General features: G+C 36.4%; 1 protein-coding gene across 3 annotated transcripts in view; it reads right to left on the reverse strand.

Annotated features, from left to right (window-relative positions):
• Positions 1-17,114, reverse strand: part of slc35f3b (solute carrier family 35 member F3b) — a 40,913-nt gene that overhangs the window by 13,422 nt on the left and 10,377 nt on the right. The window contains exon 1 of one of the 3 annotated variants that reach the window (XM_015363087.2): positions 3,285-3,534. The exons of the other annotated variants lie outside the window; for them this stretch is intronic. Within the exon in view, the coding sequence (XP_015218573.1) occupies positions 3,285-3,360 (76 nt within the window). The 5' untranslated portion in view covers positions 3,361-3,534. Of the gene's footprint in view, positions 1-3,284; positions 3,535-17,114 lie in introns of those variants that run through there. 3 annotated transcript variants of the gene reach the window in all.

A 17,114-nucleotide genomic window follows, 5' to 3' on the forward strand; every position in this document is an offset into this window, starting at 1 on the left:
AGACCCCTCCCCTAGCCACTTTCACATAAAGGGAGTACAGTTATTAAATAATGTGGCATTTGACAGCCTCATAATCGAGATGCAGTAACAATCTTCAAAGCAACAGAAAACTGCAAAGATGACACTAATTCTAACCCCAAGAGCTACACTCTACATTTAGAAAGAATGTTCTATTTTTGCTTTTTTTTTGCATTTTTACCAATTTTAATTTCACGAATCACATTTTTATCCATAATTTAAATACCATCATTTGCACACCAAACAGAATTGGAACTGTAAATGGAAGTGTCCTGTCTCACTGAAAAGCTCCAACAGGAAGTGGTTTAATGTATTTGGACCACCTCAGGCCATTCACCAGTATATTATTAGTCAAAGTGACCCCATCAGGGACATCTATTAAAGACCATTAAGAGGAAAATGACTGACATTAGAGTCACAACTGCTAGTCATGGATGAGAAGAAAATACTCTGGAGCGTGTTTTTAAACTGCTGTGGAAATGGGGCTGACCCACTGTCTTGATGACTTGAGTTCCACATGTGTAAATAGCAGTGTTCACAGTGTTGAAGCATGTATGGTTTGTAACTGTTTTATAACCCTTAGATACAGTGAAGCAGGGAAGCTCCTGAAATAAGATCATTGCTTTGGGCATATAATGAGTGTTTAAAGAGGTTTAAAGACTAAACTCAAAATAGCAAATCAGATTCAAAATAAAATTTAATGAAACTAGCTTTTAAGCACTCAATACATGCAGGTCAACCTTAGCAGTCTGACTGGACACAATACACAGAGTAGGTCATTTATCATAAGGACACAACATACATACATGCAATTTCTGTATGTCTATAGAAACGCTACAAAATCCTGCTAAATGGTGTAGAAAATCCTAAAATAATTCTAAAGGAAGATCTCGTAGGATTAATTGTAATAGGACAAGGATAGAATAATTGTGGGAATCCATTAGGATTGTGATCTCCAAATCCCACAAAGCTTCTATATATGAACTGCATGTACAGCAGAGAAGTTGCAGGAATCATGCAGCTGTTTCACAAGAGGGCCAAAGAAGCTAAGGAAAACACATTAGAGAGCACATTATCATTCTAATATCTCAGATATCCTCAGCTCTGAATATTAAAATATCAATTTCTTCAAGACATCTAAGGACACAAAGGCGTGTGGGAAGTACAATGTTGAGTTCAATGTGCATTTCCTTGCAACTAACAAGCTGGTAAAATGATTAGTATACATTATGTGTAGAATCCTAACACCAAACCCATTGCTAAATAAATGCTTTAATAACACATAAGTTGTTGCAAGTGATTGTTTAAGACAACACTACATATGGAAGAGTATTTAAGAGCATTTTTTGAGAATTAATGGTGAAACAAATTAAATGTAAAATTAGGCTTAGTGGCAATTGAGCCAGTAATAATTTAGTCTACTAAATTGTCTGCTAACATGCTCTGAATGATGTAGCACAAATGTAAATAGCTTGTTTCCCTTAGGCAGAAATATATTTTAAATATCCATAACAATTCTACCCACTCTTTCCACAAATAAAAACAAAGACAGATGGATGAAATCAAATATTTTATAACAGATGTATCCGCTACACTTGATTCACTACACCTGCAATATAGTAAACTTTGTGAAAAATGAGCTTTATTTTCTCCACTCCTGGAAGACAGTGACAGTAGGAATTCTTAAAAGACTTTATTCCACATTAAATCAAAGTGTGGCTATTCAAACTGTTCTTAAACACCCTGAAAATAACAGGACCAGTGTGGCTGTCCTGATAGACAGGAAAATAATAAAGGAGCTTAAATGAGATTCCCAGCAACAAATTTGTCAGCACAATTATGTCCATATCATCCACCCCTTTTCTAAAAGCTTATTCAATTTCAGGATCGAGGGAGAGCCAGAGCCTATCCCAGCAAGCACAAGGCAGGATACACCCTGGAGGGGACACCATTTCATCACAGGGCAGATAGACACAAATACAAACATGCATACACACACTGGGGCCAATTTTCCCAGAAGCCAAATTAACCCAAGGTTATGTCCTTAGAACGTGGGAAGAAACCAGAACACCTGGAGGAAACCCATGTGAACACAAGGAGAACATACAAACCACACAGATAGTACTCCAGGTCCAGAATTGAACCCAGACCCAGCAATGCTACCCACTGCACCACTGTGCCATCTACAGTATGGCCATATCCATCCCTTTCCTAACCTCTTCTTCCAATTCAGGGTCATGGGGGAGGGTCATCTCGGAAAGCAACAGACGCGAGGCAGGATACACCCTGGATGGAATGCCAGTCCATCACAGGGGAGGTACACAGTTACAAACACACACACTCACACCTAAGGCCAAATTTCCCAGAAGCCATTTAACCTACCAGTATGTTTTTGGACTGAGGGAGGAAACAAAGGGAAACCCATGCGAATATACAAACTCCAGATGGAGAACTGAACACATTTGAACCCAGAATTGAAAATGTTTAAACATAGAAATGTTTGTGGTGACTTGGAAAATATTTTTCCCCTCAAATCACGGGGGAGGGGTGGCTGCACTGTGCTTAATTCAATACATATTTTCCTCGCATAGAAACCAATTTCTAAAACTTCTATGGACACTATGCCAACACCTCACTACGTGTTCAGTCGTTTAAATATAGAAGACATTCTCCGTGCAGTAAGGAAAATAAATACTGCAAGTTGAAACACTGCATTGCACTCTCGGCGGTTCTGCTCTCCCCACGGTACAGCACAAACACTGTGTTACATGGTGTCTCCGTGGTGCTCGCAAGATCCCACATTCATAATAAGCGCATCTCCTGGAATCTCCAAAGCTACATCGCCTGTCCTTAACGTGACCGTCATGCTTAAAGACAGACACGGTATCTCCCCAGCGGAGTCTCCCTTCTCTACGCGCGCTATATTGCTGCGATAAAAGTTGCTCTGTACTTGTGACAGTCCGCAAAGCACAACACCAGACATTTTACATAATTGCCCTTAGGAAAATACGCTATTGATCACCCCCATTTGGGGCATTTTAAAGTAACCCTATATGGCTTGTATACGTAAAAGGGAGGCTCACATAGAAACAGTGATAATAACACAAGCAGCAATTAAGCAATTCGACATGACACCAATACACTGGCCCCTGACAGTGCAACGCATCCTACGGACTGTACTCAGACCCTCTTCTGTCACTTAGCGGATAGACGTTAATCTGGACTACAGCATGCTCACTGTTCACATCCCAAACCCAAGCGCTTACCTTCTACTTTGGTTAAGGTGAGCACCGGGCTGTTACAAGCAGACAGCGGGGCTACCCTAGCGGAGTGTTTCTTCATTCTGATGAGCTCGGTAAAGCAGAGCTCTTCCCTGTCGACTACATCCCTGAAACCAGTGTCGCAGCAGAGTCTGTATTAAGCTTATCCCCGTTTTCTCTCCTTCTCCCTCTCCGTTTTTTTCCCCTGCCTGCAGTACCCCTCGGAATGCTGATCTGTCACACTCCCATCACCAACTGCTGCAATTCGAGCACGTCACGAACACTCCACTGTCCACACCCCCTCTCTACCTCCCCATCACCCAGCCCAGGCAAACCCAGTGAAACCAACACCACCTTGAGATTCAGTGGAGGAGAGCAGAAGATACTGCAGTAGCTGCTGTGTCATATTTTACGGGACTCCTTCAAACATCGTGCTGAAGTCAGAGCAAGAATACACTGTTGCAGAAAGCCGTGGAAGTATGCAGTAAACAAAAACACTGACGTCTATATTTTATTTATGAGTATTTAGTTTATCTCATTCTAACAAAACAAACAGTAACTAATCACAATAAACAAACCTATAAATTACAGCCCAATTATTATAGCTCTGTTATGATCTATATCATGAACGCATGATGCATTAATTTTATTATTATTGTAGAGGTTTTAATTCAAGGCGGCCTGCCATAAGTAAGATGCGTAGCATATACACTTTGAAATTAAGAATCGTTTTCGTTAACGACTGCCGCACACAGTAACAATGCAGGATGTTTTATAGGGAGCGAAGACAATTAACTAAATACCCCTTCATAAAGCAGATGTCGACATTCCGTTTTTCTTTTCCGATAGTTTAATCTTTTTAGAACTCTGAAAGTTATTGTATTGCTAACATTTCCAAAAGAGTAGCATATCTGGGAGCATCTTGGCCACTGTAACAGGTAGCTAAGGTACTAGTCTTACACACTATGTACTGTAGAACCAACATTCTGCATTGACCCAGAATAGAGATTTCATGATTCAGGAAGCTAAGAAGCTTTCTTTTTTCTTATGAGTTTAATGTTATATTTCCATCATTTCAAAAACGTCCTCTCACAACACTGAGCAAATTTACTGTAGTAAGTATCCAGTACTGCTTGTATGATGACACTACAGCAGGATGTGTAGTTAAAAGACTGTGATGGTACTATTGTGGGGGGTAGCTATGTGTGGCTATGACAATAAATTATTGAAAGCAAGTGCTTTGTGGTTAAAGCCCTAGTTCCCAAGGACTCTGTTAAATACATATTTTAGTCACTGAGTTCTCTGTACTGGTTCTAAGCGCTTTTACCTACAAATCTCTTCAACAAGGATTTTACTGTAAGTCACCCCGCATTAAGCCCATGGACTAATCAAATAATAATAATAATTAGAACATCACATGAGTTTCTTTCACTTAGAGGTATACCAGAGCAGATGTGATTTATAACCTCCTGTGAATAGCAGAGAAGGAGGGGGTCTGTGTGGCTGCAGTGTGAGTCATGCACATTTACAAAGGGGAATCGTTATGCCGGTACAGATATATGTACTCACATTTGACTGTCATTTTAATTGCTACTCTGCTTTTCATCTCCGTTAAAAGACAAAAAACATCTGCTGATGCCGCCAAAAACTGATATCTTGGAATTCTCTTTTTTTTTCCATGTATTTTCTTTACTTAATGTTTCTTTTTCCACAAAAGCCTAGCAAAAGATTTTGGACATATTTACGATTTCTTGCGGACAAGGTCGAGAATATTCTGGAACTGTAAAAGAAGAAAATGCAGTTTAATGGATAAAATGGACCCTTTGAAGTATTTGTTCTCAGAACTATTAAAGAACTAAAATAGGATATTTAACCAGATGAGTGATGAGCTGATGTTTTATTTTAATTTCACAAACTGAAAGATTCTAAAGGAACTGCAGACCCTGCGGTGATTCTGTGCAGAACTGCATGCCGGCATTCTGGTTTAATTTCATGAGTCGACCAATACAGCAATGTCTCTTCACATTAACAAAGCCTAAACGAAATGAAAGAGATCTCTGTGACCTTGAACAATCAAATAACAGGAAAAATCCTATGGACCATATGTTACTTCTACCTATTGAATGTAAAAACAAAAAAAACTGGGAGAAATAGCTTGAAATTGGGCCATGTTTGTGGATTTGTAAACGTTAATACAGATTTAATACAAATCTTAATATAAATCTAACACAGACAGGTGTGCATGCTATTTGACTCTGTGGCAGTGAAAGAATACATGAAGAGGACGAATAGCTAAGGCAGAAAATTCTCTGTTTCCCATGGTGGCATTTTAATCATGATAAACATGGTTGTATTTCATGTATCCATGAAGTAATGGAAATAATAAAATCTAAACTTACTGTTTCTTGTTTATTTCCACATTACCAAGCTACTTTGGTTGACTTGTTAAGAAGAGATTAATAAACATCTTAAAGGTTTTTAAAAGAGCTGATTCACAATGTTATTTTTTAAATACAGCTCACAGGAGATTTTGAGGTTAAAAGCTTATCACACAGCTGATATATTCTGGTTATCAACACTAATTTTCTTGTCCTGTCAATAAGCAGGAAACTCAAATAGACTGTCCAGGGGGGTATTTTATCTTGACCAGCCATAGAGGCCAATTTCAGACTCTAATTCTTGTTAATAGTCACAGTGAGGATTCATTTGTTAATTACTAAGTGGTTGAAGGATACACATTCAAACATGGGTGAAACATTGGTATAAAAAGGGTGTGCATGGTATTAGTGGTGTTGGGTGTTTTCTTGAGGTTTTGTTTTCCAACATAGAGTAGAGTTTGTTACACTATGAACTCTTCTCTGTACAGCGGTTGTGAGTCTTAATTTGCTTAGGCCCTGTCAGCCACCTTATTAAAGTCGTTCCAGTCACACAGGGCACACTGAAATAAGCAAAGCCGGGTGAGGAAGTGACCTTGTAAGAAGTCTCTGGGGCAAAGTTGTAGCAGGAAAATAATATGTGAAAGGAGTGTTTCAGCATGACTGCTTTCTATCCCAAAAGTGTTGTATAAGCAAAAGAGGTAAAGTGGAAAAGATAGATGACTGGGCTGACGTTCATGAAGAAAACTATGAACATGCACAATGGCTCTCCAGGGGCAGAAATGCAATTTTGAAATTTGACTTATATAAAAGATGTATTAATTAATTGACTTTGCAAGTGATCGGCCAATTACGTTTTGATTTTACAATCTGTGTTGCCCTTTTAATTCCCGACTTACCGCTTTCATAAGAAAAAAAGAATAACCCAAAGTTATAATGAAAACCAATTAGAACATGATCACATTTTATGATTTATATTTCACTTATCTTAGGTTGTGAAAAATGGTTATTTGCCACAAAGGCCCCTCTTTGCTTATGGTATTATTTCTAGCAACTGTAGCCCTTCCCTTCTCTTTCTTGCTATTCTGTTTTGAGCATAAGATTAAAAGGAATATGAAAACCTTTGAACAGCTGTAACAAACTGTATTATAAAAGACCTTGAACAAAGATCTCCACATACTGCCAAGTGGAAATTAATTCAGTACTTCAAAACCAATTGCTTCATGCAGCTGAGCATACGTACTTCACAACCAATAATTATACAGATGCTCATACTAGCTTTGGGTTAGGGAGTGGCGATGGTACAACAGCAATGGCACTGCTGCTGTCCAGAGTGCTGATTCCCCTTGGGAACTGAATTCTGACAGAAGCCTGCTGAAATTATGTTTGGTCATTGTGTTAATTAATGGGTTGATGTTGATAGTGTGTTGTTTATTTCAATACATTTGAACTGCTTCAGCAAAATTAAAATGGAAGAAAAAAGCTCTGGTTCAGTTAAATAAAATCACTGATCAGAAATGGAGGTTACATTATTATTATTATTATTATTCCTCTTTCTTACTTAAAAGCAAGGGGTGACAATCGTGCTTATTGCATTTCATTCAAGTTCATTACATACTCTGACTGAAAAACAATAGCTGCTACCTGTCATTAATTCATGATGATTATGACTTGGTGGTGAGCTTTATCTTCATAACTCTTACCCTGATGTCAAAGCCAACAGATGACAGGTGTGAATTAAAACATGACATAAGGTGCTTTTAGAATTACTTTCATACATTATAATGTCTTGCTATTTCTTTCCCTATGGATTTTCATTCTCTCTTTGCAGAGATTGATTTCATTCTTAGTTCACCTTTAAGTGCCAAATAATTGTTTCGTTCAGTTCACTGTTAACTACATTTATGTAGTTTTCGTTTGCACATGTGAACGTATTGCTCAGTATTGCCATACCAAGCTAAACTGAAAAAGAGGGTTTGGAAAAAACTGCTTTATAAATCTGAGGCAGCAGTGTGGAGTAGTGGTTAAAGATATTGACTTGTGCCCTGGCAACGCATTAAGATTGGTTCCGTAAAAATGCCCAGCTGTATAAATGAGTACAAATCTAAGTGACTCCGGATAAAGTTTCATTCAAATAAATGAATAAATAATGAATCTGGTATTTAAACTCCAGGGGCAATGTAAGATAAATGGCTTACAAAAAATAAGGTGGAATTATAAACATACTGTATCATCCATGAAATCATATATATGATTCAATGGGATTGAATGTACTGCAATCAAACATTCTTTTTGCATGAAAACTGGTGATAGAAGAAATAATTCGAGGAACATGGCATGTTATGGATTGCTTGAATTGCACATACTAAGCACTGACTCAGTTAAGTTATAGGAATGCATTTCCGTCCTTTTCATAGTGATGCCACTATTATAGAATGACAAATGCTATCAGCTGTTGGGCGCGCTTCATGTTGGATTGTCCCAACAAGCTGCACACTATTTCAACTCAACTAATTGACTGTGCAGTAGAGGTTGCTTAAAACTGCACTTCCCTGTAAAAGCCCTCTTTTGCTTTCCCCCATCCTCTACCACCTGGTGCCTGTACATCATAATCTTGACTAAACAGTAAAATGAACAGCATGTGGCAATGTGTGTGATGTTTAATTAAAGAGTGCTAAAACAGGTTAGTAAATGTTTAGATCCTTAATACTGACCTTTCAATACTTGTCAGATCAACATGCTTTGACAAGAAGCCTCTTGCTGTGACTGAACTTGAATTCTCATAGTTCACCTTCTGTTCCAGGCTTGCAAATAAATGGTGTAGGTGGTGGCATTTATAAGCTCAAAAGGCTAGAAATTTAGTGGGGACTTTTTACATTTTGCACAACCACTGCAAACACAGACATCATCCTTACTTGACTTACAGTATGTGACTAATTAAGTAACTTTCAATTCAAACACTATTTTTCACACCATAATTTAATTAAATTATCATTTAATTTAAGATTAAACCTTACACGATTATAGCCTTTACTCCAGTTCAACCATATCAATAGGCCTCACATGAGCCAGAAACTCAGTCTTAGTCCAGGCTAGTTTTGAAGTTATGTCCAGTCTACAACTCAGTCTAAAACACTCTTATTGAAATCTAAATTTAACACTAATTGAACTGAACAGGATTCGTACCTTCACATCCTTATAGCCCTCAGCCCACAACCCCCTGCAGCTCATGCAAAGGCCAGCTGAAACTTTTCCTACCATTCAAACACTTTCCATTTCAGTTTCAAAACTCAATATACTGTTACATATACTGCCATCTATTGGTAATATTTGAATACACCATAGTCTAAACCTTCACGAGAATTTAACTGCAGGTTCTGGTTGATAACAATTTTTCTGTACTTTTTGAGAGAATTTAGACTGCTAAAATCCAACCATATTTTCAAATTAGCCCCCAATGTGTTATACCAATGTGTTTTAAGAAGAAATATAACTTTCAGACCTTGTGTATTTCTATGTACAAGATTAGATATAAAGAGCTTCATACTAAAAATACATTACATATATATATTAAACTGCAGTTACATACATTTTGATATGTTTAGTAGTTACTGATTTCATTCAGTTGTTATATAAACAGTGAATAAGAATAGTTTATTCTTATACAATTCTCTATAATAAAGTTAATAAAGATTCTCTATATGAGTCCTCTGTCATTTTATAATGCATAATTTACTATTATGATTTGAAGCACAAAACAATGTATTATGTTTTACTACATATTAATGAATATATTTTTCATAACATTACTTTGCATTTAAAATAAACTAAAAGACATTAAATATACAGTAAATGTTATTGGCTCCTGTATTCAATTGTTGTTAATGCCCCCAGTATATGGTAAGTATATGGAAAATAAAAACTTTGCATAAATCTTCATTTTCACTTAAACCTCCAAACATCCATCTCAGCATTGGAGATGAGTTAAAGGTTCAAAGCCACCTTCTCTAGCCAAAGGTGTATGTCGTGACAAAGTGCTTGTCAATAAATTATTTGCAGTGTCCAGTGTGCACAAATCAGTGTGTTTTTTTAAGTAATGAAACTCAGAATTGGCACAGTGGTCCAGCGGTTAGCTTTGTTGCCTCATAGCCCTGGTGCTCTGGGTTTAATTCTTGACTTGTAATGTGATCTGTGTGCTGATCTCCCTCTGTTTGCTACTGTAGGTGCTCCAGTTTCCTTCCTCAGTCCAAAGACACACTGCTAGGTTAACTGGCTTCTGTTGCAATCTGGGAAAATGGGCCCAGGTGTTAGTGTGTCTGCCCTGTGACAGAGCAGTGTCTAGTCTATGGTTTACCATTCTTTGTTTGTTGGTATAGGCACAGGCTCACCTGTGACTCTGAATTGGATGAAGCAGTTAGAAAATTAATGGATAAAATAAAAAATGTAAGTTGTTGAAAAGAGAACACATTTTGCTAAAACAATGAAAATTAGAAGAGGAAAGTGGTAACCCTATTATATTCTTACTGTCTGGGCTAAACACACTGTGTGCCTGTATACCGCACACTTATATCATTACAATGCTGTATTTTCCTGGTAAGGGTCACAATAACCCAGGTCTTATCTTGGAAGCACCAGGAGCCTGAGGGGACTTCACAATGGATATAACACAAGCTCATCTCAGAACACAAACAAGCACACGGGGACATCAGTTCTACTGACACTGATTAATTGAGCCATTAATATTTAAAATAGTACTTAATAGTTAAGAGTAAAATACGTCACCAATAAATAAATAATAAATAAATAAATTCATCAGAAAACATAAAGCAAGGTCACTTCATGGAAAGATAAACTTGCCATAATTGCAGTTATTTTTTAAAGACTTTAATACCAGCAGTATTCTTCTTATTTGTTTCAACATTTAAGATTACCCTGTATTAGGCTTTAAGCTGCCTAACAGCAGATGGCACTATGCCTTTGGTTTTTAAGACAATTTGGTCTACACTTGTTCTAGATTTCCAAATCTTAGTATAATTAAGTGTCTCCTGTTTCCAGCTTTAAATACCTTCTTCCTTAGATTTCATTTGTGTGCTCAGGTACGTGTTTCAACATTGATATGAAGAAGTCCATAGGGTTGATTTCGCATTTGTCTTAGAAGATTTTGAATACTCGTACTCAGATTAAATACTGAATACCCATTATAGCCATCGCTGCAATTTAAGATAAATGCAATTTAGCTTTTTTTAGCTTGTCAGAATAGGACTTTCCTTTGACCTGGGATGTTGCTAGATAGTTCTGATTGCAGACCAACTGTAACTTATATACTGTATATGGCAATATTATGTATCATGCTGTCCAAAAGTGTACACAATATTCTAGAAGACAGATGATAAAAGAAGATAAAAAAGATATACCAACTTAAACACCTAAGTCTATTTATCTGTTTGCCAGATGCCAGCCCAATCTTAAATTCTGCCCCAGTTTTGTTGAATATCCTTTGCAGCTTCCACAGTGTAATCCTTCTAATTTGGTATCATCTGCATACTTGACCTTACTAACTCTACCAGAATCTAGATTATTGTCATAATCAGGAACATCATATATCTTCATTTAGGTCCCAGTAGTATTTCACTAACTGGTATCACCCACAATTTAAACATTCATCCCTTATCCGGACTCTTTGTTTTCTATCCATTAAATAGTACTCAATTAAAAAAAAATTAAACCCCTCAACCTCTTGCAATCTGAGAATTAAAAGTAACTTTATTGTAAGGTAATCATCATATGTTATCAAAATCTAAATATCCAGTACTGGTTTTGAATCCAAAAAGATATTCCACTATTGCTGCTGTTTGTTACTAGAACTTTTTTAAATAATCTTAAAGATAAGCTTAGGATATCTTCTGATAAACATGATTAAGTGTAACTAGAAGTTAATAAAGCCAAACCTGTCTTTTCTATTCCCCTGCTAACTATCCTCTAGAGATACATGCTGGCTATCCCACATTTCAGCTTACAATACATTGATGCTTTCGTCTTTTATTTGAAAAATACATTAAGAAACATAATTCAGCACACAAGGTTGTGCCTTGCATTGAGGAATGACATCTCGGAGGGAAAAATAATCCATAGATCACTCTAGTCTTAATCACCACCATTATGCACAAAAACACTTGGCTTTATTAAAATAACACCTGAATCACCTATGAATCATTAACATCACTCTAAGGAGGAGGACACTCGCTCTTCAACATTATCACACTGAACCTGTCAAAGTAACTAACAATTTACTGAAATCCCTACAGGCCTGTGATTGTACAGTACAGTTCATTTAGGAATACAATTATCTACAGTCTCAAAACCCTTGATTCTCTGAGTGTGACACTGGGACACACAGATATTAGTTGTCTAAGTATTGGGATTGCAGTCTCACATAATCACTCTACCTAAGGTAGTAAAGATTTTTCTTACACTTTCTTTTCAATTGTGAGGTTCTATATGTCTACAGTTATCTGTCATAGTCATCTAAATATCCCCAGTACCAGAAATGAGGTCATAAATAGTTTTTCAGAATAGCACTTGCAATCATGATATAGTGCCAATTGCATTACTGCGCCCTTGCACCATAATTGTTTAGCTGGATATTCCACATAAATATTAGATCAAAATCATACCTGTGTTATTTAATGACTGATACATCCAATGTAAAAGTTTAAAAGGCATATCATTTATTGTATCATTAACTGGTGTGCTGCAGTCTGGAAAATTGTAAAGGAAATGCAGCATTTACTCTTTCTGCCTCTTGTTATTAATTATTAATTAATTTTTACTTATGATCTTTCCATTTTGAAAGCTTGCTTTATATTATAAGTGCTTCCCCTTTGCAGACAGACAACAAGATTTGACACTGCTATTAAGATTCATGAGGTGTGAAAAATGGTGGCTTCTCTCTGTGGAAATAGCATTGAGACCACACATATTTGCATTAATGAAATCTGTCAACTGATTTCAAGCTTAAATTCAGTTAGCACCAATAATTGCATTCTCCCCTCAAGGTTCATCACATTGAGTGACTAACCCTTAACATATGTTACATATGGTGTGGGATAAAGATGTGTGCTTACAGAATGCATGCTTTGTAATACAGTGTGTATTGGTTGCTAGCTATACATAATAATGTTTTAATTTAAATAAAATATATCTTTCTAATGGGTAAAATAACTATTAGATGCTATGTACTGTAAGTTGCACATATGGCAACTAAGACAAATTTGGGTAGCAAACTAGAAATGTGCATAAATACATTGGCATTGAAGTATCTCAGTGAAAGTCTTTCCATATAACTATAGGCATAAATTGGCTAATTATTCTCAGATTTTTAAATAAAAAAACACAAGCTTCATAGGGTAGAGGTATTCAAAAAAGGAAAAATTGCAGCGATAAAAAATATGTTACAAAATTTCAATAATGCTGCCCCAGAGGTCTGTTTCAAATCAAGGTCTTCAGAAGAGTGCACTTTCAAGTCTGCTGGATAGAACAACACATTCAATGCACAAAGTGAACTCACTTCATTCTTAATCATGTTTATCAGAAGATATCCTAAGCTTATCTTTAAGATTATTTAAAAAAAACACAACCAATGCAACATGAACAGAAACAGGATCTAGAACAAACTGACAACTACTGTTACACAACACCATTGTTACAGCGCTGTAACTAAGATAACAACACTGATACTAAGAAGGTGTTTAAAATACCATGGGCTCTCTTTTTTATAATACTAGCCATTTACAGATAAGGCTGGAGAAATAACAGCTTTGACTGTGTACTACAGACCCCTGTGAGCATTTAGGAATTGATCTGCTGAATAAAATCTCATCTTAAAATCTGTGTAGGTTCCAGGAATCTGATTTAAATGTTGTTGTCTTACAGAGTTACCATCACATATTTTTCCTCGACATTTAAAGAGCTCACACACACCCACGGCATACAATCAGTAACGCTCTGCAATCACGGCTACAAAACTGTGTGGGAGAAACTGATCCTAAAAACGTGTCATTTTTATTTAATAAAAGGGTAAAACTAATTTGCAAACACCAAGCATCCACAGTACATCACCTAATATGGCCAATTCTACTGCTTGGAGCAGTTGTTTAAAAGGGGCACAGACTTGACAAGATACAAGCATTGTAAAGATACAACTACAAAGATATACTGCACATAATTGTAGTTTATGGTATTCATAATGTTTAGAAATGCTATGATTATAATACTAGTTGTAATAAAAGCAGGATTAAGTTAACCATGTAAATGGTAAGATCCTGTATAAAATTATTAGTTTGACCAGAAATGTTACATGGTCCCAAACACTCAACTTTGCATTTTGTATTAAAATAACACACTTTGTATACTTTGGTTAAAGAGTAGGACTGATATAAATATATCTATATATTAACTTTTTTCTAAATAAAATAGTTTCAGCATTTCACAACATTCACAATATCAGAAACTATTGACATATTATTTTCTGATTATTATATATATTTTTTTAAATGCACAGGTCTTTAAATATATGTAAATATTGGTGACGCAGGTAAAATTAGTTTAAAAATGAACTGTAAATGGAAGCAGGTGTAACTGGTTTTAGCTAAAAGGATAACTGATTAACCTATTCTAAATACTGAATAATAATTAGAATTAAATTACTCTTTGTTACAGTGAAATATTTGACAATTTGTCCAAGATCTGCTACTGCAAACTGGTGCACAAGTACTGTAAACAATATTCTTACTCTTACACCTATCCTTAATTCTTAGTCTTAGTCTTCACTATTACACAATATTTTATGTTTTCCACATAGTTTTGGTCTGCAAGTGGTAAGGATTCCTTTTAAGGATTAGCTATTGTTAGAAATAGTGTATTCCAGCTCTCATTTTCACATTTTCAAAAACTTTTAATTTTTGGTTAATAATTTGGTTTTAATTTCACATAACACATAGATGTTTTCACTGATGCCATTTCCCATCTGGTGCCATCAGTCGTGGAAAAAAGTAAACACAACTGATGTCTAAAAAAATAAAGCACCACCCCAAATAAAGTTATTTCCTAAATTTCCAACAAACACAGAGCAGGACGTGCTGCGTGTGTTCTGTGTTCCATTTCCCTGTTCATTTCCACAGCCTTTTACATCAGGTAGGTGCCTGACGAGCAATGTAAGTCAGTTCTTATGCAGCTTCACCACAAGCACTGCTTTCAGTGAGCCTACTCCTCACACCTGGGACAAACAGATGGACACTGAGTCAGCTGACACTGTCATGAACAATGACTAGAGACATACAGCACTCCCACTGTCTCGTGATTTCAAGTGTTAACACTAATTATTAATGACTAGAATTATATTGAATTTTTTCACATAGTGTATAAAAGGCATTTGAATACATCTGTGGTTGGCAGGGCCTGTTTCCCTTTTCCACATGGCCAATCACAGGCCAATGATTCAGCACTTCTGCAGCCGTACTGCACAGCACATGAACATTTCTTTTGGCCTGTTCTGCATCCCCACTCTCAGCTGTCTCTTCACTTCCCCTTTGTGTCTCATCTAGTTAAATGCCTTCTTCTCGCTAATTGAGGATTTCTACCACGGTGCCGTTCTTCTGGATGTCACTGTGAGAAACACTGGGATAGGAGTGGCAGTGTGCTGAGCTGTGTTGACAATGCCCTGGTTGGCTGAAGTAAAAAACAGCCATGCCTTCCCTGAACTACAGAAAAAATGCTGTGAATAATCAATTGAGACACAAGCTTCTTCTTCGGCTGATGTACTGAGTTTAAAAAGTGACCTTGTAGTATATTATTCAAATATATAAAAATCGTTTTTTTATTTTAAAAGTATTTGCTGAGAAAATAAAAACACTTAATTAAGTTAGCACTTTAAATTAAATTTAGAACCCGCATTGTGAGATCCAACACCTGAACATTCTCTGACATGACATACCATGACCTCATGAAAGTTTAATGTGGTACACCACAGTACAGGCACAGAAATGTTTGGCAAAACACAGTCTATATCATTCAATATATCTTATGAAGTTCATATCAATGAAGAGGCATGGGAAAGCCAAGAGTGACTCATGGCAGAGCATCAATACTTTCAGAAAACCTCACTTCACTATTTTGTCCTGGTTGACACCATTTTTCCTCCATTTTTATCAGTAGCCATAGTCACATTGCCAGAATTTTCCATCATCGCTAACAAATAATCTTAATGAGTGACTGAATGATACAACATCTGTAGTTTCAGCACCTTTAGGTGATGTGCCGTCCAGATTATTTCCTCACTCGCCACTAATCCTCATATTAATTCTCAAATTAGCTTCCTCACAGCTGTTTAGTTCTAATAACAGTAAAAAGGTGACTCATTGGGCCAGAGCCTATTATGATTTCTGGAGCATTAGGTACACTAAAGAGCACATGATTGCCTTCCTCAACAGGATACTCATACATCACAGAGATAACCCCCCAGCAATACTGGTGATACTAGAAAAACTGGGATAAATCCCCTCTCTAAGCAGTTTCTGCAGCAGGGACTTTAACCCACAATCTCTCAGTCAACCACTCTGCTCTTGCAAAAAGTACTTAGTAATAATTACCACAAGTCTATACTTAAAACCTATAGCAAAACAAAATTCATCGTTTGCCATTATGTTGCAAAGCAATGTTCAACAGTTCGGAGATGATTAAAGTCCTGTAAGAGGGAATACTAAATTAGGTACATTTTTAATAATTGAAAGTCAATTTAATTCTTGTTACTTTGGCACTGTTTTCAAAAGTAACAAAACATGAACTACTTCTCAAAAGTATCTTCAAAGCCTGATTCAATTAAAAAAATCAGCAAGCAAACAAATAAATTCATTTTAAGCCAACACCAAGATAGTCCAATGACCCCAACAAGATTATAAAAATTAGTCTGCAATATAGTTCACATTTTTCTCCTTTTGAAAATATGTTTTTTTAATTCCTTTATATTCAGGAAGAGGAACAAGACCTTTCTCATGATGTGTCCTTGGACACCAGGCCTGAATAAGAATTTATATTAAGGAATGATAAAAGAACACTGCTCTAGTCTATAGGATGCTTTTAACCCCCTGGGGTAGAATAGGCACCAGAGCATAGATATCCTTTTTATTTTCTATCTTTTTCTCAGTCATAACAGCTTTAGCTCTTTAAACTTTGTTCAGGGCTGACCTTTTCCCAGTTTCCATTCAAACACAACATTTCTGCCAGAAAACCAGAATTCAAAATAAGACAGAATCTCAGTGGGGCCTCTCTTATACTGAGCTCTGTTTTTTTGTGCGGCCTTCACAATTATAAATGATAGCAGCCCCTCTGAGGAAAAGAAGAGACCCAATGAAATAAAGGCCAGCACGAAATCCACCCACATGAGGTTGGTAATCGAGCTATAATT

This window comes from Lepisosteus oculatus, chromosome 17, assembly GCF_040954835.1.
Source record: "Lepisosteus oculatus isolate fLepOcu1 chromosome 17, fLepOcu1.hap2, whole genome shotgun sequence".
NCBI lineage: Eukaryota > Metazoa > Chordata > Actinopteri > Semionotiformes > Lepisosteidae > Lepisosteus > Lepisosteus oculatus.